The sequence below is a fragment of the Vidua chalybeata genome, chromosome 1, assembly GCF_026979565.1.
Source record: "Vidua chalybeata isolate OUT-0048 chromosome 1, bVidCha1 merged haplotype, whole genome shotgun sequence".
In the NCBI taxonomy this organism is placed as follows: Eukaryota; Metazoa; Chordata; class Aves; order Passeriformes; family Viduidae; genus Vidua; species Vidua chalybeata.
In genome coordinates, this window is record NC_071530.1 from 38,283,817 (window position 1) to 38,311,636 (window position 27,820).

General features: G+C 42.2%; 1 protein-coding gene and 1 long non-coding RNA gene across 8 annotated transcripts in view; both read left to right on the forward strand.

Moving 5' to 3' along the window:
• Nucleotides 1-4,285: 4,285 nt before the first annotated feature.
• On the forward strand, nt 4,286-10,393 carry LOC128795010 (uncharacterized). The gene is made up of 6 exons (XR_008433355.1): nt 4,286-4,371; nt 6,739-6,878; nt 7,692-7,736; nt 7,848-7,935; nt 8,475-8,628; nt 9,386-10,393. It is a non-coding gene; the product is annotated as an uncharacterized LOC128795010 (long non-coding RNA).
• Nucleotides 10,394-11,110: 717 nt separating this feature from the next.
• LOC128787124 (ubiquitin-conjugating enzyme E2 E1) overlaps nt 11,111-27,820 on the forward strand; it is a 44,627-nt gene continuing 27,917 nt past the window's right edge. The window contains exons 1-5 of one of the 7 annotated variants that reach the window (XM_053941063.1): nt 11,111-11,305; nt 11,428-11,468; nt 11,937-12,033; nt 13,377-13,465; nt 15,551-15,601. In XM_053941063.1, coding sequence (XP_053797038.1) covers nt 11,126-11,305; nt 11,428-11,468; nt 11,937-12,033; nt 13,377-13,465; nt 15,551-15,601 — 458 coding nt within the window. In that variant the 5' untranslated portion in view covers nt 11,111-11,125. Of the gene's footprint in view, nt 11,306-11,427; nt 11,469-11,936; nt 12,034-12,197; nt 12,392-12,484; nt 12,638-13,286; nt 13,466-15,550; nt 15,602-27,820 lie in introns of those variants that run through there. The other 6 variants (XM_053941056.1, XM_053941070.1, XM_053941048.1 and 3 more) reach the window with 6 other exon arrangements.

A 27,820-nucleotide genomic window follows, 5' to 3' on the forward strand; every position in this document is an offset into this window, starting at 1 on the left:
TTCATTATTCATGTTCCAATAGCTGTCTTGATGGATTGTCTCTAGTCTGTATCCCTTTATTCCTTCCATCTCTCCCAAAGACAAATGCTTAAGACAAATCTCTAGATGGAGGGATAGGCTCTGTAATAGATTATTTCTTATTACTTAGAAATTGGTTAATAATTTACTAATTCAATTTCACTGCTCCATCCCCCACTTCAATTAATCTTTAGAATATAGAGTAAATGCTGTTCTTTGTTCTTCCAGTACTAATGAAGAAAGAAACTAATGAGGAGACCTGGCCTTGATACCTTCCTAAAGATGATTTAGCTGCATAGTAGTCACATTCTTTTTATCTGCTTTTATTTACTTCTACTTCTTAAACACAAAATCCATCCATAAACCTGAAAGATATACAAGCTGGTTATGAACCCAATTTCAAGCATGCTACACAAGCCTTAGTCTAGGAAAATTCTATTTCTTGTCAGAGTGTTACAAAAATCATGCACACCTATACTCTTCCATCCTGTAGATAAATATTTTATACAGATACTTTATACATACTCAAATAAAACAAGATATAACAACTTTTGTACAGCAACTCAAACTCCTGTCTAGCACTCTGGGAAGGTGCTTTAAGATTTAGCAGATGTAGAGAGTAATTTGTATCTAACAAATTTTATCTGTGGCTCTGTGGCCATAATGCATTTCCAAGAGATTATTTTTAATCTCATCTGTCAGGAATTACACCAGCATTGTCAATTCAGCCCCCTGATATCCTTCGCAGTCCTGTTTCCTTTAAATCTTTTACCTTTGCTTTCTTCCTTTTCTTCTATTGTTTTTTTTTTTTCTTACCCAATCCCTCCCATCAGCACTCAGAAATGTTTCCAGCCCTGCCCATAACAGCGTACCCAGGATATGCAACAGTCTGTGATTGATGGCTGCTTGTCTGCCAATGCACAGGTGTGAATTAGGAAACCAGTTCAGACTCCAGCCAAAAGACTTTTGTTCTTGCAGCATGTTGTGTCATCAGTGGCAGGGGTTTGGACATAAACATTTAGGTCACCAAATGACACATTCTAGTGTCCAGACACTTTTTGCCAAGTGGCAATTCACAACTTGGGGAGGACAAAAAAAACCAAACCAAACCAAACCAAAACAAACAAACAAAAACCAACAAACAAACAAACAAACAAAACCAAAATCTGTCAGAAAAACTCCAAACAGCAACATATATAACCTTACTTCATGTAGCTGCCACTGACACAGAAAGCAAACAGCCTTTTTGCCCACATCTCCAAGTTTGCTTAAGCCTGTTCAATTACAGAACAAATGTAGTATATTAAGCTATTTAATAGACAAATGAAAATACTGTCCATCCAATAAAGGGGAGAAAAGCTGCAGCTGAGGGTGGGAGAAATCCTATCAGTAGGACAGGGCTCCTCACAGCAGGCTCTTGGCATCCTTTTCCCCATGAACAACAGCACTCAGACCTGTCTGAGTTTGCTTCTGAGGGCTGTGTAAGCAAGCAGTGGCTAGAAGGCCACATCCAGGTCTGCTACAGGCCAGCAGCACTCATTAGTCTTTTGCCTTCCTACAGGGGTGGGAAATTCCCTGTGCATCTTATTTTCTACTTTGCCTCTGAGCATAAGAGAGGGAAGGGCTTGCTGCATGAAATTTGTTTAACAGATTCCTAATTCTACTAAGCAAACACATCTACACACCACAGAGCAGACCTACAAATATATTAGAATTGTGAATTGTCCCAGATCTTTGGCAGTAGGGGAGTAAGATTTTCCAAGTAACTGAGTAAATTGATGCCTCCAAAAGCACTGTAAACTGATCTATTGGGCTTGACTCTGAGCTCCTTTTATTCCAGTGTACATCTGGAGTAAGCCTGCTGAACTCAATAGAGTTATGCCAAGGCAAAGTTAGAAACTCTCTCTTCACTTTTGTTCCTTTACTGCGCTGCCTAATCCCATAGCTGTAACGAAACTGAAAATCTCTATATACAAACTCCATTGGCCAGCATATCTTACTGTGAAACCACAGTATATCCCAACCTTATAAAAAATCATTCAAGTGTGACACTGTCCCCTCTCTTGCTTTTTTGATAAGCACAGAGGAAGAGCTGCCAAAAGCACAGAAACTGGAAGACAGGAAAATAATATTTCACAGCAGTGGAAAAAACAAAACTTAATGGATATTAAGGCAGGTAAATTAGAGAGACCCACAATACCTGTGTAACACATCCAAAACACACGGCTACAGCACAGATGTTAAGGCTGTAACTAAAGGATTCCCCCAATGGCAACCTTCGAGTTGCAGAAAGCAGCAGCATTTACACTAATGAGTTGCTTCTAAAAATCTGCTCCTATCCAATGGCTTGATTTGAAACAGATTAAACTAATGAAAAGAATCTTGTTGACTTCATCAGTCAGTACATGAGGCTTGATGAACTTAAATAAAATCCAAACTGGTGAAATAGTGTCATTTTAAATAAAACCACCAACCAGTTTCTCAGGTTGCAGATGACTGTGCTGCATTGTTTGTCCTGTGTGACACTGTATATTTAGTAGGGTGAATGTTGTCTTTCTGTGGTATGGACAAAAAAAAAAAAAATGGGCATCTTCTGAGATTAGCAGATGTTTAAAGCAAAAATAATGGCAGAATTTAGAAGTGGCATTGGAAAGGTGTTAGTCCTGTCTATGCTATTTGGAAAATCTCCAAGTTCTTTGCCAACAAATTCCTAGAAAAAATGGTAATATGCCATTTCCTTATTAGCTGTTTTTTAAAAATCATGTTAATATGCCTTTCATATCAGCCTATGCTGTAAAGACCGCCTGTAGTTTCAATACATAAATTCTGAGATATGAAATGCAAATTTCATTTTTGAGGACACGACAATTTATGTGGAAACCTTCAAAGAGCAACTCTCCTTATGACTATACCTAGCAGAGGAAGTACTCTTGACATCTGTTGTTCAGTGTCTTTTATATGTTTTTTTTCAACCTCAGTTTTGGAAACAAACCCTTTTAGGGTGTGGTACAATTGCCACCCAAAGTGCCACAGAGCTGTGCAGTTTCACTGACACCTCAAACATTGTATTCTCTATAGGAGGCATGTTCTGCTTTGTTCTAAGCTTACACATCACTGGAGCCTTACCAGACATGTCTCTGGGCTAGGAGACATCTTACTCCAATATATTTATTTCCATAAAAATATCTATTGACTTGGGGTATGGTTAAAAAAAATAAAGGAGTTAAATCCCTTGAAATAGGACTTAAAATTCTGCAATTAGATTATTATGGCCTGTTCATATTGCGGTAAAGCCTAGAGCCCAATTATGGTGTAGGAATGAAAAGTTCATGTCCAGAGGGCTCCTATTTGTATCAAATCAACTGATGCAAGAGGTGGTGGTTCTCAAACTGCAGGCCTCTGTGGACCTGAGAGTCTGTAGAGCATTTGCTGTGTTACTGATCAACCCAGAGAAAGCTGCTTCCATGGACCTTTGCAAGGCCCTTCAAGGTAGCAGCCTGGAAGCCTGGAAGAAAAAGGAAATGTGGAGAAGGACCTCGTGTAGTGGCATTTACTAGGGAAGGAATGGAGGAAAGGAACTAATTGACCATTTTGTATGCTTGGAGACGATGGGAGAAAAAAATCTGGCTGACTGGATATACGGCCAAAATTCGGGGAATCACTTGCAGAGAGTTAAGTAAAGAGAAAAGGAAGAAAAAATTGAAAAGATGAGAAACAATCAGAGAATCATGGTCATACAAATATGAAGACAGTGCTTCAGGTTATTGGGAGAGGTAAAGAAAAGAAAAAGTCAGAGGGGTAGAAAAGCTACAATAAATTCTTTGAGAAGGAGTTGCAAACACAGCATTAAAGGAAGCTCATCCTGCTCCAGTTCTAATTCAACAGAAATGCTGAATGAAGAGATTGGCAAAGAAACTTCATTACACCATGAATAAGGTTTTCCAAAGCGTGTCTGTGCAACCAAAGAGGTTGTTATATTATATAATGTTATATAATGATACAGTACCTTGTGTGAACACTCTAGAAGTGAACCTATTCCCAATTTGGACTTAATATTACTCTGGAAAGGCTATTAATTGAACCAGAGACAGCATTTTTATGGTAGGACAGGAGTTCACAGTTAGGGTTATGCTTGTTTAACTGTATCTGTATGGTTGCATCGATGTGAAGAGAAACGCGTCTGTATGGATAAAGTCTGAAATATCTAGCTGCCCTTCAGGCCATAAATGATGACATGACATCATAGACACAATGTTCTTTGGCTTAGCAAGAAGCCACATTTCAAATACACCTTTTATTGTGGTATGGGAACAGAAAAAAACAGCACAAGGTTATTTAACAACAACATAAAAGGTATTTTACAGTTACTCAAAAATTTTTAGGTTTCCTAAGCTTATACTTCTATGTCAGTAATTGCTGAATATGCTATGTGGAACTTTCATGAACATGAATAAGAGAAGGGATAATGAAAAAGTGTTATGTGTGAAGTTTTAGTCCATGCTGTGAACACTTCTATAACCTTTGGCATAATCTATGAGTTACCATGGTCTATATCAGGAAGAAAAAAAGTAGACAATAACTTCTAAGAAATTTTGAAACAAAGGACTCTCTAAAGCTGGAGTTTTTAACAACTTACACTTTTTGTTTCAATTATTTACATGGGAAAAGAATATACAAGAATACTTACATACAAGAATACTTAATCACTAAATAAAGATTAAAAACTATATGATTCAGGTGTTAAATATAAATACTGGTTAACAATCAGATGCATGTTCTATTCTTTGCTTTCGTGTACTGGTCAGACAAAAAGAGAAGAAAAGAATTGCAATACACTGGTTTCTCAAGAATGCAGCATCAGGGATCTGTAAAAGTCTGAGTGATTCTATTGCTTCCTTTTGAAGGCTCTGATAATAAGAAGGCCTAGGGAGAAAAATTGCAGTTGAAGACCATTGAAGTCTTGAACTGTAGTCAAGCCACAGAGTGAAATTACTGAGCCCTGAACACCTCTCCTGATCCTTCTCTGTTGAGAAGAACCTTTGTTAGATGAGGAGCCAGAGGTTGAAAGACTCAATTGAAATCCCCACTAAATACATTTTCTAAGAAGTTAGGACATGTAGATTTTTTTTTTTCTCACATGGATTTAGAAATCCACAGAATTGTAGCAGATGGGAAATCTCTCGTTTTTAATAGAAAGAATAAACTAGAATATTACCAATTCAGTGCATGAGCAAGCAAAGCAGAATTTCTTGTACTAACCCATCTGAGCCAGAGAGACATTTACTGTGACACTGAGAAATATTTGAAGGTGCAGGAAGAAAGGACTATAGGTCTTTTTTACTTAAAATAGAAATATTATTTATAAAGCAAGAAACCCTTTTATCTCAAATACTAGGAAAATTACTTTGTCCACTTATTACTGAGTCCTTAAATAGCCTATTCAGTACAACTGACTGACATTCTATAAGTCTTACTGCAGATCTGCATCTCCACAATGAGTGATTTTCCAGGGTATGTATTCCATGATTATTCTAACATTCTGGTGACCATATGATAAATACTGTCCTTTTCCATCTGATTTTATCAAAGTGATAAAATCAAAGGCAGAAGTATAAACTGTGAGCCTACACTATTAATAAGCCATCTACAGTCGTTCTCCTATCTGACTATTTTGTTTCAAGACAGAAGCACTCTGAGGTTAAGCTTACACCAGAAAAAGATCTCTTGGATAGCTGTACAGTCAATACAGTTGTACAGACAAAATGCAGCATCAGGAGGTGCACTCTGTGCTGGCAAACCAGTCTTTTAGACTGGCTTTTACTGGCTATACCTGCTGTTATCCCAGAATAGGCAAGTTATAACCTAAGCATACGTCAGCTGCGGATTTGCTCCAGCAGTGGACATTGCCATTGACCATTTAGTGGTGACAAACAAAAAGCAAACACAAGTTTAAATGACAAGTTTTACTTTCCTGCATGCTAGCAAGAGAAGAGAAGCAAAAGCAGTGTATTTGATGCAGTTTGACCCTGATCACTTCCAGGAGTCCATTTGCCTGGGTCATGTTGGCCCACATCTTTCATCTCTTCCAGAGCACTTGACAACAGGAATGCCTGGGATCTTTCCTGTGGCACTACTGTTTGATGATAGTCCATTTACCGCTTAGTCTAGTATAATCCCTCCACTATTCTGAGTTTCTTCAGAACCTGAGTACTGCTGCCAAGGAAAAGGGGTATGTAGAAATGGAAAGCTGATGATGATCAATAAAGTAACAGTTCCTGTAAACTGAAAAATAGGCTGAAACAGGAGAGAAAACATCTGAACTAGGGGAGCATGCACTGCCAGAACAGAAAAGTCAAAGAGTCTAGAATAAAGCAATCCAGAGAACCCAGATGGGGCTTTGAGCAACCTGGTCTAGTGGAAGGTGTCTCTGCCCATATCAAGGGAGCTGAAACTAGGTGATCTTTAAGGTGCCTTCTAACTATACATTTTATGATTCCATGAAGAAAAGCAGAGCCAGATACTCCAAAGCCCAAAGGAAGCACAGAGACCACTGGAAGCACAGAGAGGCAGCATTCTGCAGAAAAGGAGATCAATTCATCAAGCACAAAAAAGGAAGTGACAAAAAAGTCTAATGAGTGGCTATGAGTGAAGTCTGAATGTGCACCTCTATTTATACTTTTAGTCTAATTCTAGATAAATATAATTCTCTTTTTTGTACAGGATGGAAAGTGAAGATCAGAAATATGGAGTCAATGCCAGAAACACAGACAAGGGAAGCACCACATATCTCAGTCTTGATTGCTAAGTAATAGCTATAGATTGGGCATACTGAGAAAGCAGTGAATCATTGTATCTTCAAGGTAAAGCAATTCTAAGACTCAATCTTATCACCTGGAAGTGAGGCAGAATCCCCTGGAAATATATCTTGTGAAACTTCTTATGAGGCTGTGAAATTGAATTGATCTAAGCATCTCCAGTTTTTCAATTACCAAAACGAACCAGATCATATACCAGGAGATTCACAAAAGGAGCACAGTAGAGGCAGAAGATATGTGTAGTTATAGGCAGCTATACTTCTCTGCTTAAGGTTTTGGAATTAATTGCCAGCCAGTCTCTATATCTATAGGGATTCAGCCAGGACTTTAACACAGCAAAAACATGTTAACAGATCCCAGGTATTTCTGTTCACACTGAGAATCTCCCAGACAGGCCTTCAGGTCCCAGGACTAACCTCAAACAGAACCAAAACCAAGTAGTAAATAGCAAGAGTCTGACAATGAGACCTAAACTTTTCCGTCACAACTAAGTCCTCTTTTGTACTGGAATAAAAGGAGAGGAAACAAGTCTTTTTCTGCTTGTGGACCCTTTCATTCTTCTGTAAGGAACTGCAAAAATATAATTCTAAGGACTAAGAGCTGTATTGTGTAAGAAAATTACAGCAAGGGAAGTTGGACAGCTTTATTAAGTTATGGCAAGATAGTTGTGAACAGGAAACCAGTGGGTAAATTCACTATCTTATGTCACATACATAAGCCATTTGTATTTTCTCTGTTATGTTTTGTCTCATTTCAATGAAGTTCCTTCCTCTTTTGGAGGAAGCTTTATTCAAATAGTTGTATCATAAGTCCTGAGCTTATTGTAACTTTTCTTTGCCACCTCACTTTGTATCACAGGGTCACAGAGGAAGGACAAAGTGTGTCATCACAGGACTGTGTGAGGTATCAGCATGTTTCTCACTTTGCCACTGTCACTTGCAAGCATGACATTACCACCAAGCTGATATTAGGAGAGCCAAAGAAATGATAATTTCTTTCTGCTCCCCACAAAAGGTCTGACGCAGAACTCACTGGAATTGCTGGAAATATAAGGCGCTTTGGCTCAGACCCAAACAGACCAGCCAGAAATAATGCTGAAAAGGTATTTGGAACTGAGATGGTACAAAAGGACTAATCTGAGTCACCTTCCCTTAGCAGAAGACTCAGAGTGATTTGAACTGGCTACCTTCTGTTGTGAATTAAGCTCAAAGGCCCAAAAGCAACTCGATTCCAGTCATCTATCTTTTCAGCCTCCTCCAAACTCAATCCAGAGGGAAAAGTGACTAATCCTATTCAGTTGCTGCACTGAACTAGTGCCATCGATTAAAAAAGCTTGGGGCATAGGGAAAATGAATAATCTGGGTCAGTTTTCCTCTGCAAATCCTTTGCACAACTTAGCCAAGAAAATAAAAACCAAAACAAAACAAAACTAAGGAAACAGGAAGAGGAAGCACTGATAAGAAGGAAAGCTCACCCAATAAAGTGCACACACTTTACAGGAAAGAAATAGAAGCAGATCAGTGACATTTTGTCAAAATTCCCAAGGTGGAATGAGATTTATTGGAGGAGGTAGTTCTTCCATTTGGTGGGGAAAAAAAATCATGTCCTACACTCTCTTCCCTTTTTTCCGTGTCTGTGCAGAGCTGAGAGGCTAAGCATGGAAGAAGGGCAAGCTGCAAAAACATTTCTGGGCATAGAAGTCGGCTTCTTGGCTCCCTCTCTCTCCAGTGCTCTGAGTATGGCATGGCTAACACAGGAGAACAGCCCATTGCTGATCCTAGCCATGACCTAGGAGGTGAGTCATAAAATGGGAGTTGCCACTGTAACAGCTGCTCAAGCGCTGACATTAGTAGGTGCTTTCAGCAAAAGCATTTTTTGTGTAGGCTTCAAAGTAAATAACCGCTGCTGCTGGTTATCATATTATTACTTTGAACAGGGTTACCAAGGATTGTGTGCTAAAGAAAAGGTTAAGCTACAGATAACCCCCCACCAAGATTTTTAACATAATATAGCAAAAGTGCCTGTGTGATTTTGTAGCAATATTTACATTTTCCTTGTCCCTTATTATACAAATGGATGGCTTTCATTATTAATATCAGTTGTCTCACTTGACTTCGCTGAAGGTTGCCTGTGACAACAGGAAAGGGCTGGAGTTTTTTGGAGGGGTTTTTGTTTGCTTTTTGTTTCTTGTTGTGGGTTGGGTTTGGTTTTTTTTTGGTTTTTTTTTTTTTTTTTTTTTTTTTTTTTTTTTTTTTTTTTTTTTGTGAAAACGAAGATATTCTGTTTTAAAAGAGCCATGCCATATAAGCAGTGGAATTTGTTAAGCCTGTTCACTTTGCTCTGTGTCCTCACATATTTTGCATTTGTCACCTGACACAACACCATACTGCCAGCCCCATCCTCCACAGCCCCCTGGATCTGTTAGGAAAATGCTGGCAGAGGAGCTCATCGCAGTTTTCTGACCCCGTTTGTTCAATGAGGAGAATGAAGTAGTCAGATTGTCCACCTTTATCTAAATGCCAGTTTTTATGACATTTGTTATATGTCTTCAGGGCCATGGTCAATGGTGGAGATGCCACAGCTCTACAGTTCCTAGAAGGTAGGATGACCACAGCTTCCCAGGCGTCATTCCCATAGGTCAAACTGGACAGGCTGTCTCTGCTAGCAAACTGGTTTTGGAAGAAAGTTCACTGAAGCTTAATACAAGGTACTACAGGTAATAAAGATTGAAGAGCATGGTTAGCAGAAAAAAAAGCCCTAAAATTAAAACCCACACACAAAGACCATTTAAGCGTGACACTGCAGTGAAATTCCTTCTGTTGTCAGTGTGACACTCACAGTGTCACTGGGGTGTACATATCTAGCACACTCCATGGCTCAAACAGGAGACTAGGCAGCAAGTTTGAGGAGTGTAGGTAGATTAGGGATTGGCCCAGGGCAAACGAGGTGCTGCTGAGATGTGTGCAGAAGAAAATGGGTGTGAGAGGAGAGAGAGGGTAAGGAGTGAAAAACAGCAGATGCAGAAGTCCAAGGAAGCAGAGGAGAGAGTGACAGAGGAAAAGACTGTCCCTGCAAGAATATTCTCTCTAGGGGTACCTCTGGATCAAAAATTACAGGATATAAATGGTGAAAGGTGAGTGCCATGAGCAGATCCTTGTGTTGAGTCACGAAGTGTGAAGCTGCTGTCCCATGGAGGAAGGGCTCAGCATGCCCAGGCCGCCTGGCTGACAGCTGATCCCAAAAGAAGCCACGGGCACCCGCTACCCGATCCCAGCCTGAAGGGTTTCATCCCCACTCAAGCCTCCGCCCTAGCAAAGGGGCAGGCTCTTCCCGGGGGGAAGCTTCTCACCACCGGTGCCACGGGCGGGCAGGCCGCCGGGTCCCAGGGGAGCAGCAGCTGGGCACGGCCGCTCGCCGCGGGGAATGGGGCGCCGGACCCGCGCCCGCCGCTGGGGCCATGTTGGCAGCCCGGGAACGGGCAGCGCCTGGCAGCGTCAGACGGGAAGCCCGGGCTTCAGGAGGAGCCAGTTTCGGCTGCCCCCGCTCCCCCCCGCGGTCGCTGCGACGCGGAGATGCCCAGTCTTGGGATGTCCCCCCGCCCCCGTCCCCCGCCGCTTCTGCGGCTTCGGTTTTGTAATTGACCCCTCGGGACTCCCCAGGTGTCATGTTGTAACAGCGCCCTGTGGAGCCAGCAGTCCTGTGTGCCTGCGGATCACCTCGAGGTCCTCCCGTGGGAGAAAGGATGACATACAAACTCCGATCCATTATCGTGTGCGTGGTGGAGACGGTCCAGTGTATTTTCGGCCACTGAAGACACCAAGTAACTCGATAGGCGATCCCTCGATAGGCTGTGGAAACTGGCGGCAGCGAGCCAAATGTGCCCCGGGTGAGGTCGGTGGGAATGCTGGTCCCCATTGTCCCTTCACGAGTGGGTCCGGCACCTCCAGGAAGAGCCGCAGCTGCCCACCGGGGCTGCTGCCCGCGCCTGGGCCGGGGGCAGTGGGTCGCTGCAGCCAAATCACTTTTCTCCGTTGGGTGGACAGAGAGCGAGAGATGGACAGCAGAGGTTTTGGAGAAATTAGTAAATCCCCTCGCAATTACAACACGCTAGCGAATACAACACGCCTTTTTCCGCAGACGGGCTCCCCATCAGGGGACTGGGAAAAAAAAAAAATCCCTAATACTTTTACCTTTGGAAAATTGAAAGGTCTGTGTGTGTATCTGTGTGCGTCTGTGTGTTAGTGCTGTCGCTGCCAAGCCCAGAATTTTGTTTTCTCTCCCAGCATGCGTTGATGACATCACGAAGTGCCCCTTCTTTGTGTGTCAGTGATGTCACCAAATGCAGTGTGGGGGACAATGGAATCCTGAACTCCGGGCGAAGGCGAGTGGGAAGCGGCTGCTCCTGCTGCTGGTTCAGGGCTGAGCCGGGGGAGGGAAGGGAGGACACAGCTGCTGCTTTAGGGCTGAAACAGGTGAGAGATGGGAAAGCTGCCGGGGATTCCTTTTGCCTGGATTGGTGGGGGCGAGTGGGCTTTGGGCTAGGCTCTTTTTTTTTTCTTTCTTTCTTTTTTCCCCTTATTTCTTTCAAACTGAGACAGGTGAGAAGTTGCTGCTGCCGCCGGAGGGACAAAGCAGGTGAGGCAGGGGAGAAGCTTTGGGGTTGAAACAGTTGTGAGAATAGGAGGAAAGCAAGCAGCCCCCGCGTCGAGCCTAATACCCCCTCTGAGCCTTAAAAAAAACAGCCCCGGGAACTGCCCCTCTCCCAGCCACCTGCTTCCACCGCGCTCCCGCGGGGCTCTCGCACGGAAGCAGCAGCGGAGCCGGGGGAGGTCGCCTGTCTCTCTGCCCCCCGGCACCCTGCAGGTTACTTTTCAGAGGGTCTCCATTAAAAACTCACGTCCCCCTCCGTGTGCCCCTTTCTTCCCTCCCCGGGGGAAAAGGAAAGGGAGGGGGCCGTGGCGGCCGGGATCCCCCTCCATCCCCGGAGCTGGGGCTCCGCCGCCCGCCCCCCGCTCCGCACCGGGTGGCGCCCCGGCTCCACCGCCCCCCAGCCCCGCTCGGCGGTGGGGGAGGCAGCCAGGGAAGCCATTGCCTGTTTAATAGTTGCTGTTGCAGCACTTCCGCTTCTCTCCCAGCGAGAGAGACACGAGTGGCCAGGCCCAGCCGCACCGAGGAGGAGCAGCCAGACACAAAGGGAGAGGTAGGGGGACGGGGCACCCCCCGCCGCCCTCCCCGGGGCAGGGGCGAGGGGCAGGGCCGGCTGCAGCCCGGCGATGGGGCGGCAGCCGGCGGGGCAGGGGGGTCGCGCCCGGGGCTGTCAGGTACCGCTGTCCCCCGGCCCTGCGGGCCCGCGGCCGGGGCAGCTCGGCCGGGCCCCCTCCGGCTCTCGGCCGGCGGGGGCAGGGGAGCTCCCCGGGGAGGGTGGCGGCTGTGTGTCGCCCCCCCCGCCCCCCACCCCCTCGGGGCCCGCGGCTGCATCCCGAGCCCTTCCCCCGAACTCTCCCGGGGTGTCATGCCACCCCCCCCCATCCCTCCCGACGGCTTCTCGCCCCTCTTGGGTGCGGACCTGCCCTCGGTAGCCCGCCGTGCTCGCCTTCCTCCCCCGTGCCCCCGGGGTGCCCGCATAGACCCGGGCTGCCTCCCCCTGGCGCTCGCTGCCCCCCTCCCTGACACGGGCCTCCCCGAGCCCTCCACTCTCGCCCCTTGTAGGCCCTGGCCCTCCTTCCCCCCACGTCCCCCCCGGCGCAGACCCTCTGCTCCCTTCCCCCTCCGCTGGCATATGCCCATCGGTGCAGTGGGCCTCGGTGGGTGCCACCAGTGCACCCCACTCCCTGCTTAGCCCTTCCCTTTGGTTTGCTCTCTTCCTGCCCACCTTCCCTCACGGCTTCCAACACCCGATCCCACAGGCAGGGGTTTCCCCACCACAGGTCACACATCTGCCAGGGTCTTCCCTGTGTTGTCAGTGATGCCCCACTTCCATTTTAGAACTGGCGACGGGCACCCCCCTGGCCCATCCCTTCCTGCCTCCCCCACGTGCCTCCCGGGAACCCAAGGGACCGGAGCTGTTCCATTTTTATCTCCTACACCCCTAGGCTCGATAGTGGTGGGTGGTGATGGCTCCTCTTGTGTGTGCAGTTTGGGGGAGATTAGAAAGAATTGCTCTGAGCTTCCCTGATCCTCGCAGTTGTCCCCGTTTCAGTCTCCTCTCATTCCACACTTACCTTCTGAGAGGAAGCTTTTAAAGTCCCTTTCCCCCTGCTCCTCAGTGTTACTAATGCAGGGGAAGCTACTGCTCCTCCTGCTATGGTTGTAGGGCCTAGAGAGGAGAGGGAGACACGAGGATCCTTTAAAAGGAGCATGACCCGAACACAGAGCAAGATTGTTAGCAGCCTTTCTCTGTGTGTGTTTGTGTTCACTGTTTGTTCCCCACGCCCCATGGTGTCTCCTCTCCAGGTTGGGGTGTGTGGTGGGGGGGTCGCTATGTCGGATGACGATTCGAGGGCCAGCACCAGCTCCTCCTCATCTTCATCCTCCAACCAACAGACAGAGAAAGAGACAAGCACGCCTAAGAAGAAGGAAAGCAAAGTCAGCATGAGTAAAAACTCTAAACTGCTATCTACCAGTGCCAAGAGGTAAGGCTGCAGTCAGTTTTCTCACTGATTTGTTTAATCTTCTCTTCTTCCTCATTTTATTTTGCACTGTTCCCCACTCCTCCCATTCCTCATCTCTAGCCCTTGTGCTCAGCCTTTCTACGTGAAGCTGCTATTGTTTCACTTTTTTCAGTGTTGCTGCAGTGAGTGTCTGCCCAACTTCACTGCTTTCTAGTCCCTCTTCCTGCTTTTTCCAAATATTTTCCTGGCTTTTCTTCTTCTGGGCTGTTATTCGGACCCTCAATTACTTCTGCTCTCTTTTCCTTTCTCCTTACTAGCATTTGTTATGGGAATGGTGTAGGATTGACATTTAGACCTTATTTTTTTCTCTGCTACTGGAAACTGTATGGTCCCAAGTAAGGCATTGCATTTCAACATCTGTTTCACTCTCTTGTGGGTTGGAGTCTAGAGTGTCTTTTTTTCTTTTTAGAACTGATTTGGAGATTAATTAATGTTTGTGAAGTTTTGAGTTTGCTTGCTTTGGAGGAGTGCACTGCTGTGCAAGGGGTGTAATATAGCCCCAGATCTTTACCAACAAATACATTACTGTTATTTTTGTCTGTTCATCACCTATATTGAATTTTCTGTGTATGGTTGGATGCTGACTGGAATAAATAATCCACAGCAGGCCCACTTGTGGACATTCTGCTCTAAAATAGTCTTTGCTCAAAGCACAGAGTCGGTTTGGGCTTTTTTTGAGAATAAAGTAATTTTTATTCCAGAATAATGTATAGGGAGAGATACCTGCATAGAATAGGAATTCCAGAACAGCTATGTCAGTCAGTTTTGTTCACTTGGACAGACTTTTTGAGCTACTAATTAAAAAAAAAAAGTTACCCTTTCTTATTTGTTCTGTGTGTCACCTGAATTCAGCACCATCCTGCTTCAGGGAGCTAAGCTGACAAATGGAGGTTTTCAAGCGAACTTGCAGTACTTCAGTAAGAGTAATAAACCATCTCACTGAACAGCTTTGCCAAGCAGCAGAGAGGTTGTATCAGTAGGTGTCTAAAGTGACTGGGGTTTTATGCAAATGATCTGTCGTAGCAACTAAGTTCTCTGTGGCTTTGTAGAATTTAGGCAGTTTGGTTATTCCAGATCTTCACTCAGCAGGTTTCCATGGCAAACTGACATAGATAGTGGCAAGCAGTATTTACGTGTTGTGCCCTTCACTCTTTTAAGGAGAAGATTTTAAACTGCCTCCTGTGGAAAGGCTGCGGTTCTTGTGTGTGACAAGTGGCAGGAGATGCTGGCTGAGTTTAAAGGAGAAGGGAGGCAGGCTGAGTGCTGGGTGGGGAAATCTGGAAGGGAAGCCTGAGTGACAGTAATGGGACTCTAGGGAAGAGGATGATAGCTGGTTGGGCATTTTGTGGCAAAAGCAGCGTAAGCCCAGAATAGTCTGGGCTGAGAGGACAGGGTGTTGGCTGAGCACAGTGGAGAGAGGGAGCGTCTGGAGTCCTAGGGAGGGGACCTGGGGGTGTTATGTGGCTCTTGAGGGTGAAGAGAAGGGAGAATTGAAGGTGGTAGGAAGTGCAGGAGTCTCGGAAATAGATATTCACCTTCCTTAAAGTGTCCTTGAGGATGGCGCAGTTATTGACTCCCTCAGGGCTGTGGATTTTTTTTCTCAGGATGGTGATGAGAAGCTGGGGGAGAGAAGAGGGAACCAATTTGGCAATGACTGTTTCTCTCAATCCCGTAAGACAAAATTCCTTTTCAGACTGCAGTTTCTTCTTGGTGCATCACATTTGCAGAGTTTTACCCTCATTTACAGGCTGTTTGGCAAAGAGGACAGTCTTTTCCACTATGTGATTGGCATCTTTGTGGGAGCACAGAGCAGTGCACCTGTCTGGGTTCAGTGCACGATGCCTGTCTGCTTTTCTGCCTGTCTCTTTAACAGGGCAAGGTGCCTGTCCTGCTTAGGGGGTTTGGACTGGTGGGAGGCCACAGCTGAGAGTGCCTCTCTTATGTACTGTGGCAAGCTCACAGTGACAGTATGTCTGCAAGGATAATGTGTTAACTGCTATCCCACACAGTGTCTTACCTTTGTTCCTTCTTGCTTTATTGCCACAGGATTCAGAAGGAATTGGCTGACATCACCTTAGATCCACCTCCCAACTGCAGGTTGGTGTCGATTCCTTACCTGAGGAGGGTGGGGGAAGGTGAGGGGCTGAAGAGGCTCTGGATGGAGCAGAGGAACAGCTGTTTTGGTGGTCAACAGTACTTTTGTGAATGCTTGCCTGACTTTAAATGGTTTCCAGGTGGGGATACCTCCAGAGATTGTATGTATTTTGACCAGTTTTCTGCTTGTTTTGGGGGTTGTTTTGTTTTTTTAACAATTGCATTTCAATATGTTATACTGTTTTGTGTGTGTATGTTTCAGAAACTGGTCTATAAAGAAGAGTGTGAAAACTTTCTCCTTGTTTGTTTTTGGTTTTGGTTTATAAATCTAATGCCTGACTGCACTAATCTTATATAAATAAGAGTCCTGCCAAGGAAGCAAAGAATGCTCTGAGGTTTTTAGCTCAGAGTTCTGTTGTGAACAGCAGCTGACAGTGGAAGTGCAAATTTGTCACTCAGTGGGTGCCCCACTGGAACATATATCTTACCTGATGAAACAGAAAGTAGGGATATTCTGTTGCCCTTTATAAAGCAGCTTGTTTTTAAGTATGTTTTAGAAACTTATATATTTTTTTTAAACATCTGGCAGGTTGATTTGTTTCATTGCATGATGTTGCTGAACATCTTTGCATTTGGAGAGGAGGCAGTAGTAGTGTAACATCTTTGGTTATACTTGCCTCATCCAAGAGGAAAGAGGCTTTCAGTCTGGTCTGTGTTTGCTATAGTTTCCAGTGCATAACTCTGTTCCCATCTTCTTGCTGTAGCTTAGGTTTGATGTCTTTTGATGTTGGTAATAGCACAAATCAGAGAAAATTATAAATAACTGTTTAAATTGGTCTTTTTTATATTGAGTTTCCACCCACAAATGTACATGAACCTTTTTATTGAAGATTTTTGCCACTGTTATTCTGTGGGGAGGCATTAGCACAAGAGTTAGCCTGACAGGTCCAGAGCCACCCTTTCAGTACCAGTCCCTAGGATCATAATTAATTGAAGGAGAGATTGAATGTGATGTGTGACATCTAATCTGATACTAAGAAGATTTTTGTGCTGTTGGGATGATAACCAATAAGTTTTGAAATCTTTACTTGTGACAATATTGTTTAGGGACAGTAATGACTTGCCTGAACATTACATTTCCAGTTCTTGAGCTGGAGATGTTCCGTGTGCATCCCAGCTCTGTGTCAGGACAAAGTCCACATGCTTTTCCCTCCTCTTCCCACTTTAACCTGATTTTCATGAGAAAGAAACACAGAAGCACATCTCAGGCACTATTGCTTGCTCTCTAGAAAACTGAGTGTGTTGGCTTTAGTTTGAAACTAGGCAGAAACACTAATTTCCTGGATGGTCAAGGTGCTGGGATTTCAGACTGAACTTTGCAAGTCTATCCAAAAGCTGTGGTAGTATATGAGTACGTTAGATTGCGTGTTTCTTCTGAAGATTTGTGTAAATGATATTAGAACCCTGATTTGTCCTTGTTTCAATTGGATTCATTCACAGGTAAAGATGAACTAACAGACTGCTTCTCAAAATACAGTATAGTTTTGGTTTTTCTTTTTTAATTACATAGACCATTGAAGATAATGTGCTTCAAGGCTCACATAGTAAGTTTGTGTTATTTCAACCTTTACAAATATTTCTAATGGTAAAAATTAGTTTGTAGTACAAATAGTGATGATTAATCTTCATCCATAGTGGAGTTATAAGTATTCTGCATTCCTTTTGACTTTCAGATGAGTGACAGTGAAGGCTGTCAACTCTTGCAAGTAATGCATGAAACTGGTGTAGTTGATATTGCCTTTTAATATGTTGATAGGTAGGAAAACGTGAGTGGAGGGGTTTGTTGTGTGTGTATGTGTGACCAAAGGAGTTTTGGTATTGCTCATCTTGGGGTGAAGTCATCCTACTTCTGTAGACACAATGCTGAGAGCCAAGAAGAGCATCTCTGCTTATGGCTAACAAGGCTCCAGTTGTGCAGTCAAGCACTGGGAGTTTGCCCCTGTAGTGGCTGGTTTGTAAAAAGGCAGGCAGGTGCCGATTGCCACAACAGTGAGATGAGTTTCAACTATTGCAGTTGTGGGGAAAGTTCAACTCTTGTGGAAAAAAAAAAACAAAAAAACAAAAAACCAAAAACCCAGAAATAGTCAATTTATGACTGTGAGGAGATTAAGCAAATGAGAGACTCTGGTTGCTGCATGATATTTAAGGTTGCCAGAATTTGTTCTTGGGAAGCCTGCTAACAGTGTCACTGCTTTCCTTTATATTTTTCCTTTCATATGAATATTACTGCATGCTGTGAAGGAGGTATTAAATATATAGTTTGAGAACTTAGTTTCAATTTCCTGCCTTTATGACTTTGCTTATTCTAACCTTTCCACTGACCTCCTGCCCCTCATATCTCTGTTGCCTTTGTGCCTCTACAGACTTTCTTCAGGTGTCACTGGAGGAGAGGCCAGTCCTCTCCTTTTAGGCATCTTGCTCATTCCTGCAAGTTTAATCTTAGAACTTATATATGCAGAGCATTATGCATGATGCAACATACTACCTGTTGTACTGTCAATTTTAGGGGTTGCCAAAGCCTCATTTGCCAAGTCACATTTGAAAATATTTGTCCAAAATTGTATCCTGTGTTATGTTGGAAACATCATAATCTTTTTTCTTTTTCTGGACATCTGTTCTTACATCCCCCACCACCATATTTGTATTTTCCCCTGTTCTATGTCTGGTGTTTGATTTAAGTTCATGGTTGGCTGTGTTTTAATTTTTGGCCTCACTGCAAAATACTTCTTTCAGTCTTATTGCAGTAATGGGAATTAAAGATATTTAACACATCCCAGAGCAGCTCTGCATATTGAAAGATAAAGGTTCAGGTTGTAAATGATTTTTAGTAAGAACTGTTTTACCATATCTTACATGAGGTATTTTTCTTCTTATAAAATATGACATACAAATGACAACCATTTGACATTTCAAACAAAATAGCTTAAAAATAAATGTTTCATTTTTATTTTTGTATCTTTTAGTGTCTGTATTTTCATGTATGTAACCCACAGATCATCTGTTTAAAAAACAAAAACCAAAAAACCCAAACCCCAAGCACACTCAACACCCTGTGATTGAGCAGCTGTGTGGTTTTTACACATATGTGGGTAATATGAGGGAAAGCTTATTCCAAAACTTCCTCTTTCCTCAGCACTTTCCTTGCTTCTGGTTTTTCCATAGTTTGCCTTTGTCCCCCAGAAGTTTACCTGGGCTTGTGTGTCATTGGCTGGTTCATTTCTCATACTCCCTGTGCACTTGTGTCTCCTTCCTCAGGCTGTGATTTTGATTTTCACAGGCTAGTGTAGTTAGTTGTGCAGCGGTGCAGAATATGTGCATGGAGACAGTCTCTGTTTGACCTGCTTTCAAAATGTAGATTTTTGGACTTGAAAACATTTTCTAAAAAGATGCATTTAATACATGTCGCAAATTTGTGGGTTCCTGCTGGGAGCAATGCTGTCCTCATAAGTGTCCTACTGTAATGTATGTTTGGCAACTACATCAGAATGGATTTTAGTCCTCTTCATTATTTTCAGTAGGCCAGTGCTCTGGAGGTCTTTAATTTCTGCAAGGTGATTTGACTCCCAATATTAATACTGAGTTATGAAAGTTAAATATGACTTTCAAGTTCAAAAGGTGGTTAGTGGTTAATATGAATTGGTGAATGACTCTTTGGACCTAAAGTGTTTAAAATCTTTTGAGAGTGTATCTGATGATCTCCTACTTGGTTTTATAACAGAGAGTTTAACTCCTGTTCTAGAGCTCAAAGAAGGTAACTAGAAACTTCTTACTTTTGGTCTTTAGTATGTGCTGGTGACAGAGGAGGTGTCATGCCTTTGCTTTGACATGCAAAGTCTGCACATGTCAAATATGCCTCCATCTTGCTATGTAGGCAGTCCTGACTTTTGTTTGCTGGTAACACTTACGAGTGTTGTGCAAAAGCTTTCCTTCTGTCTCTGTGATGAAATGTCCAAAGCTTCAAGAGAAATTAATTCAAACTTTAAGTACTCTTTATTCGCTTTGTGTAATTTATTCAACCTCTGCATCTAAGCATCTCCTGATGGTAGATCTGCTTATTGATGTGAGGTTATGGAACAAGTGGTTTTCCCCATTTTTTGGGGTGGGGAGTTACAGCACACAAAAAACAAATGACATGTCTAAGGTCATGCAGAAAGTCTCTGGCAAAGTGGAGAAATGAATGTAAATCTCTTTTGTTTCAAGCTAACTTGCAACTGAGTTGTTCTGCTGGAGCTGTGTGCATCAGTTGCATTATGAGCAGGGCTTTGAATTTATGCTTTATTGGGTGTCTGGTATTGACTGTATGTAAGCATGGTAATTTAATGTTATTTTTCCCATCTGTATAGAGGGACCAAAATGGATATTAACTAGAATTAATGTTTTTTAATCTATCTTAGCCAAACTGAAACAAGTTTGTCTCCACATGGCTCATTTAAGTCCATATAGGCAAGACCAGCTGTTATTTAAACAAAAATAATTTTCAAACCTTTGTTGAAGGAGGCATTTCCCTGCAGGGCTTTCCATTGCTTCAGAATAAAATGCTATCACAAATTCATTATTTAAATAATAATAAAATACAGTTGTGCTTTTTGGCACCTTCAGCCCAGTTTTTGTAAATTTGCAGAATAAGGACCAGATCTCCTTGAGAATCTCGTGAAAGTTAACTGTCAGCACTTAATAAATATATGTCTCAGTAAAGATGGTGGGGAGAAGTGCTCTCCGTTATAACATATGGAATATTAATAGTTTTCAAAACTTTGCAGTGTGGAATTAATATTTCTTGGCTTGAGAGAAGTCTGCATAAAACGTGTGGCTCAAAGGCAGTTTTGAACTCAACAGTTTCATATTATAATTAATATATTTTGTCTACATACCATGCAGGTCTGGCATTTGTCTTGCTTACTTTTGTTTTTTATGGTGCTTGTAATTTTTTGCAAATGTATTTTTTCAATACTTTCAACTCCAATAATGCTTTAAGTGCTTTTGCTTTTAAATCTAGCATATTATTTAAGGATGGATTGTCACTGTTAAACTCTAATATCAGTGTTGTTTTTGTTATTTTCATGTGTGAAATAGTACTTCCTGAGCACTCTCGTATTCTATAGCATACACTTTCCTGTTTTCTAAGTAACAAGCTTGATTTCATTGACTTTTTTCCTTAGTATGCCCAGTCAAATTATTAGGTCAAGAATGACACAAATGCCAGCTTTTGCTTCCTTGTAGAAATAAAAAAATATTATCACCTTTAAGGAAGGTGAAATTATCAGCTTAGAAAAGTGGTTTTAGAAGTCTTTTTTTTTCTTTTTTCACCTCGTATTGTGTTGAAAATGTGAGTGTTTTCTGTGAGAAGTTTCCAGATGTAGGATAGGAAGGACCTACATAATTAGCGCTGTGTGTAGTTGAAAAATATCTTTTGTCATATAAACTACCAGTGGTTCACCGTTCCCTCCTTGCTTTGTTTGGCACATGATCCCTGGAGAAATAACTCTTCCTTTTGAAATGGTGTATTAACTAATTTAGAGATCCTCTGCAGCTGTGTATGGTCTAGCTTGCAAACCATAAAAATAATACATTTCTACACTGGCTGAATTTAAGTATGTGGAGGTAGCAGCTCCTTCAGGCAAAGTCCTCTGCCCGATGTACTCAGACAAAGGCTGCACAGGAGCAGTTTCTTTGCTGAGGATTGATTAGTTAATATTACAGGAATTAACTTTTCTGAAGCCACTTCTGTTTTTATTTTAACTGTCAGAAATGTTTTGATGGCCAGGCTGTTCAGACACTGTGGCAGGAGCTGGCTGATGCTGTGGTAGATTTTGCTTTGCACGTCCTGGCTCGGTAATTCCCAAATGAACTGCATTCTGTGCTCTTGCATGCCAAACATGGAAACGATGAATCTTGAGAGCGGCTGTGAAATTGTATCATGGCTAAGAACAAAGAGGACTGAAATCCCTTCTGTGCACATTCCCTTGTATTCCACATAATTTTATTATTTGACTTTCAGTTTTGCTGCCCTTGGAGGGCACTGTGCAACTGTGTTTATGATGCTGCATGTATGTTTTATCTGACAAATTCTTATATTTCCTCTTGGTTACATATTCTTGTTTGGCTTTTCAGTTGTATTCCAGTGCTACTGGTCTAGATTTTTAGACTGGATATGTGTATAGCACCAGTTTATATGTCTGGTTTTGTTTTAAGAAACATACACTATATGTGTATGATATTTCATAGAGGTAAATGGGAAACAATATATGTGCGCTGTTTATACTGCAGGGCTTGAATCTATCTTGCCTTTTTATATGAGGACAAAATTACCCATGGATAACTGGCTTGTCTAGGGGATCAAGGAGGATGGGTTTGTGTTTGAAGATTTCAACAAGAGCAGGTTGCCAGAGCCTTGTGGTTTCTGAAAAAATGGGTTGGTTTTGAGAGCCGGTGTTATTGTGTCTGGCAGATGTTTGCTTTGGTCCTGCTGTTGGAGGGGGTTGTGTTGGGATGGAAACAGAGTTCACTGTGCCGGTACATGAGAGAATTAAGGTTATCAGTGAGTTTGTGCGTAGTGAAACTTCTGCAGCCTCTGCCTGTGCACTTCTGTAATTGTATATGATAAACCAGCCTTCCATGCAGACCTTTTCAGAAGCATTTATTGTACTAAAAAATAGGATACCATTTTATGTGAATGGGTTAAGATTGCACACCTGTGCAGACACACACCATTCTCAAAGTTAAGGGCTATGCTTTTTCCACAAAACAAAGTGCTTCAAACTAAGTTAAATGATGCAATTTAGTCATTACAAGTAAAATCTTGCCAATCTGTACATTTATTTGAATGAAATAAATTTATACTTATTTTTCCCTCTGAGGCTTAACAGTGGAGGTTTAAGTGCTCACTTCATTATATTACAAAACTGAGGAGAGAACATGTATTGTCAAGTACTATAAATAAGCTACAACTGTCAAAATAAGCACTGTGCGCTCAAGAATTCAGAGGGGTTTTCTTATTTCTCTTGCTAATTTGCAAATTTCTGCAACATGCAATTAAAATTCCAAGGCATTTGGGGAAAGTGTAATGGTTGCAACCATGCATTTAATACATATTTTCTGTGTGTAAGGGGCTAATTGACATTACAAGGAGATGTTGCAGAGCTGTATGCTTAACTTCAATATCCAATTTTCAGTGCTCTTTATTAACCTGGACTCTGGGGGAAGGAAGCTGGGGGAGAAAAGGAGAGTGGGGCATGCAGATTGTAGCTCAGGGCAGATGTGGTGTTTGAACCTCCTCACTCCCTCCAGTCTCTTCCATAGTTTCACAAATGGAAATATGGGTCAGGTAAGATGAAATTGAGCTGTTTTGAGAACTGGGTCCAGGCCAAGTTTTGGCAGTTCATCTGTTTAAGAGAAAATACAAAGTAATTGGATTAAAGAGGCTGTAGGATTAATGATATAGTGTCCTGTTAGATTTCTTTGCTTCTGTGTTTCTGTGAATCAGTGTGGAATTTAGGTCTCAATTCCTTCAGGAGCTTCAACTTTTAGAGTCAAAAGTGGACCTAATCAGATAAGCATGTTAGTAGATGTGTTTTGTATGTACACTTTGTATCAGTGTAAATGACTGTTTAAAAAGATTGCTCATCTCTCCCTCTGGAGCTGCTGGACTTGCTGGAAACACAGAGAATTTTGATCTGGTACTGAGAACTGTAAAGGCAAAATGGGGAGGAGCTTTCTGGAGCAGGTGGCCTGCTAATATTTAATGTTTTTTCTGCTGTGGGTATCTGAGCAATATTTTAGTCAGCATGCTAATCCCAGTGTTTTGCTGGGAGAAATCAGGAGAGGGGTCTTCGTGTGTTTTCTTTTGATGCCTAGGATCATACAGCAGTTGCACACAGGAGTGAAAAGGGCCCCAGACATTAAATTTAATTCTGAAATCAAAAGTGTCTTTTCACAATTGGTGAATTGATAAAAAAAAAAACTACTTCTGATACAGTCTAAGAACTTTGTCAGATTTGTTTAAGGCAGTGATTGTTCTACAAGGAAAGCTGCCAGGGTAATTGTCTCAAAGGTTTTAGATGCAGCTTGAATATCTTCACTAATGTTTTAAGGTGCTAATTTAGGTTATGACTGTTACAGATTTCATATGTTTGCAGTTCTCAAATGGGCAACTTCTAGAAAGTTTCAGTGTTATATTTATATTATTTATATTTAATTCACTGTTATTTTATATTCTGAACAAGTGTAGCAGCTCTGAGAAGTGGCCTATAAATGGTGGAGAAAGTGCAATTTATTTCATTAAAGCAGTGTTTAGCTGCTGCAGAAGGTTTTGAAAGATGGCTAAAATGGACGCAGTTGTAATAGTACCGGTATAAGGTAATTAGATCAATACTGTAGTATACCACAAAAGGTCATTTTATCAGAAGTTTCTGGTCAGTCAGATTGTTGTAATACTGTATTTGCACAGTGTTTTCTATATGTCTTTGTAACATTTTTAAAGGAAGTAAATTAGGTGATGCATACAAGCCTTTGTAGTTAGTGTCCTCCTTGTCTTCCTTATAAGTTATTTATCAACGAGAATTGTCTTGCTTTCTTTCTGATGGGATAATTCTTAATTTGAGATTCCCATTGTATTTTGTAGTGCTTTGAGTTCTGGTAAAAGTATTTATGCCTCCTTATACTTGGGTGACTGTGGGAGAGAGAAAAGACTGAAGGCTTTAAATAGCTATGCTAAGTCTCAAAATATCATGAATCTCACTGAGTTCTCCATTGCATTAAAGTCGTGGCAATGCTTTCCTTCCTACTTTAAATTTAATTACAGCAGCACCCTTGTAACCTAGGAAATCAGGCAGAAAGATGTACAGTAGTGACAAGAGTGACCTAGGAGAGCTAAGTTTTGAATGTAACTAGTGCCAGGCTTTCAGCTGCCCTGCTGCTTGTCTTTCAGCTGCATCCCAGGGTTGAAATCTCTAGTGAAATCTTAATGTTTTCTTTTGAATAGCATCCTTCCAATTTTTCCATCCCCTCACTCCTCTTGTGAGGTTAATCAGATTGCAAGCATTGGTAAGACTGGGAGATGAATGAGTTGCAGATGAGGAACAGAAAAGGACATAAAACCATTCATGGCAACAAGATTGTACAAGGCATTAATGGAGACTATAAGGGACAGCAGAGAGAGGTGGCCCATCAGGGTGACTGAGGTGATTTTGCACTGGTTGCTGGAATAGTTGCAGCAAAGGTGGAAGTAGAGACAAGACTGATACTTTTTCTGGTCCAGCAGTTTAGCTCCACTTTCTGCTCCTTGCACTGTAAGGAACAGAAGACACAGGGTGTCTTCCTCTTGGTGGATGGGGAGGACCATGCATTGGCCACCCTCTTCTTGGGCATGAGTATTTTTGAAACAGTAAAGCATACAAGCTGCAACAATAGTTTTGCTATGGTTATTGTTTGGCACCCCCACTTGGGAGATAAAATATTAATTTAGTAATAAAGTGAATGCACTTATATGACCTTATCACGGGAACAACATACTATACTTTGAAGAATATATGTAATAGGTGCCCCAGTGTATCTTTGCAGACCTCCTTGAACTGCTACTTGAGTCACTTGTGACTCTTCAGCCATGTCCTCCTACAAGCACATCAGTGAGGTGTGAGGAGTGGGGGGAAAAAACTGGGGGAGTGGTAGCAAGCAGAGGGAGTGAAAGGCAGGCAGAGAAATGGAGGAAGAGGGCAGAAAATGGAGAGAGGGAGAGAGAAACAAACGACTCAGTCAATCCCAATCAAATAGACTAGTATTAAAGACAGGAAGTTGCAAATTAATTTTGTTGAAGGCCCTGTGAATCTGAATCTCCCAAAGGAGCACACCTGGTTTTTTTAGCAACTGGAAGAGAAGTGTGGCAAAAGCTGTTATTCAGTAAATTCCATAATACAGGAAACACATATTCACAGAAACTGTTAAAAGGTCATTTTAGAACAGTTAAAGTCCTTCTACCCAGTAGGTAGTGAGGTTCTGGAAACGCTTCTGCAGGAGGTTGTGAAGGTAGATAGTATCAGCATGTTCAAATGTGGGTTGAACAAATTAATGAGCAACAAGTCCATAAACAGCAAAGAGAAAAGTCAGGCATGTACCCTTTAACACCCCTAATCCAGTGGCTGTGGATTCTGAGGGAGTACATAGGGAGTGGACTACAGTGTCACCTATTCTGAGGAGTAGGCTCTTACCACTGCCAGGAGTAGGGTGCCGAGTTAAATGATCCCAAATGGTCTTTTATGTTCTATGTGGAATACTCAAAAAATTACCTCCTTCCCCCACCCCATTGTCCCTCATTCCAGTCCACTAACTTCAGGCTCTTTTCTATTTCCTTGTTCCAATTGACATGGTTTTTAGCCACAGAAAATGTTCAACTTCTGCCCTTCTTGCCTTTCTTCTTTTTATGTTTTGCCATTTAAAGCAAGCTCTTTTTTCCTGTCACTTAGCCACTTCTTCTTGCTTTTGTGAAGGATTAACCTTCATGCGTTTGTGTTGCTGAATTTAGACTGTAAACTTTTCAGAGTAAAGCACTTCCTTAATTTTTGTTGGTGTTGGCAACGTGGTATGTAAATTTCCATTTATGTTTAAATGTTCTTTATTAATGAAGTAGGTTTAGTCTTTGGGCTTGTAGGTATCACCCTATCCTCTCTTCCCCAAAAAAGTTCTGCTTATATTGCAGAATTGCCTTTTTTTCCCTTATCTGATAGAGGTAAATAAGTGAGTTGTTTTATTCAACAGCTATTGTATTATCTTGAATATGTGATTTGATTATTTTCTGCTTTTATGCACACTAAGGTTATCACAGCTATTACTTCGTGATACTACTACTTTGTAATAGGATAGTGTATTTTGAGATATATTAGTGTTGGGGGCTTTTTTCTTCCTGGATAGTGGCGGAGAAATAATGAAGCTGTCCAACAGCTAATCTCCTTTTTTGGTGTCTTTGTGCTCCTACTTCACCTTCCACCTCGATATCTAGGAGGACTATAACTATTTGTTAGGGAAATACGAGTTAAAATGCATAGCTATTACATGTGTTGAGACATTCCAGTTTCAAGTACTTACTATTCAGTGACTTAATGACTATAAATACTATGTTATGTACAAAGTTCTGTAATGCATTAGCTATGACTTATACATTGTTTTTCCCACAGAAAATGCAAATTTTCTAACCCCATAGACTGTGCAGTCTCTAGTTTCTGCATTGCATTTCAAGGATTTTGCCTTGTATTTCATAGAAGAGTCTTACTTATGAGGAAATGTCAAGTCCAGACAAATAATTTAGCATTGGGATTGTTCAGGTGCACATTTCACTGCATGCTGAGTAGCACAGAACTAGCCATTTAGGACGTGTTTATTAACTAGTGCTGGATTTTGTCAGGAAAGACTGAAAAGTAGGGATTGGGTAGTAGATGCTTGTGTGGTAACACTTTGCAGTGGGGATACAAAAAGGTGGCAGGGTCCAGCTGTAAGTCGTAGCAGCAGAGTGAAGGTTTGTGGGTAAGTGGAGATGTGCCGTGACCTCTTTTGTGGCTGGCTGAACAGCTGTGTGAGATTTGTTAGTGATTCACTGCTTGATTTAGAGAGGTAAGGTTGGAGTGCTGATTTAGATTTGGATCTGGAAAGGAGAGCTATCTCTTGCCTACTGAAGTCTGTTCTGTTTGCAACAGTCTTCAATGATTCAGAGCAAATGAGAAAAAAAAAGATGGAGCTAGAGTTGATGGCTGAACTATGACATACTAGGAAAGAACGAAAATACAGGGTGAGATTAGATGTAACTTTTAAAATCAGAAAACCAGAGAAGAAAAGTATATTACCAGATCCCTTTCCTGTAGTAAATCTTACCGTCTCTTGCAGAGACTCCGAGCAATCTCTATCCTTCTCTTCTAGGTTTTCCTTTCCTTCATCACAATCCAGTGTGTTACAAGTCACCAGTGTGGTGTAAGTTGTGGAAGACAGAGGCAGAGTGCCTGTTCTGGCCCCTGGAGTTGGGCCTCTTTCTGCAAGCCATCTCAGCCTTGTAAAGAACGATGCTAGTGTTTCCTGCCTCGTTATCCTTCTGAGCTGAGCATGTTCTGGTGCCTTCTCTTTCCTGATGGCTCACTGATCCTTCAGCACTAAGCCATTGCATCTGTCAAAGTCTGACGCCCA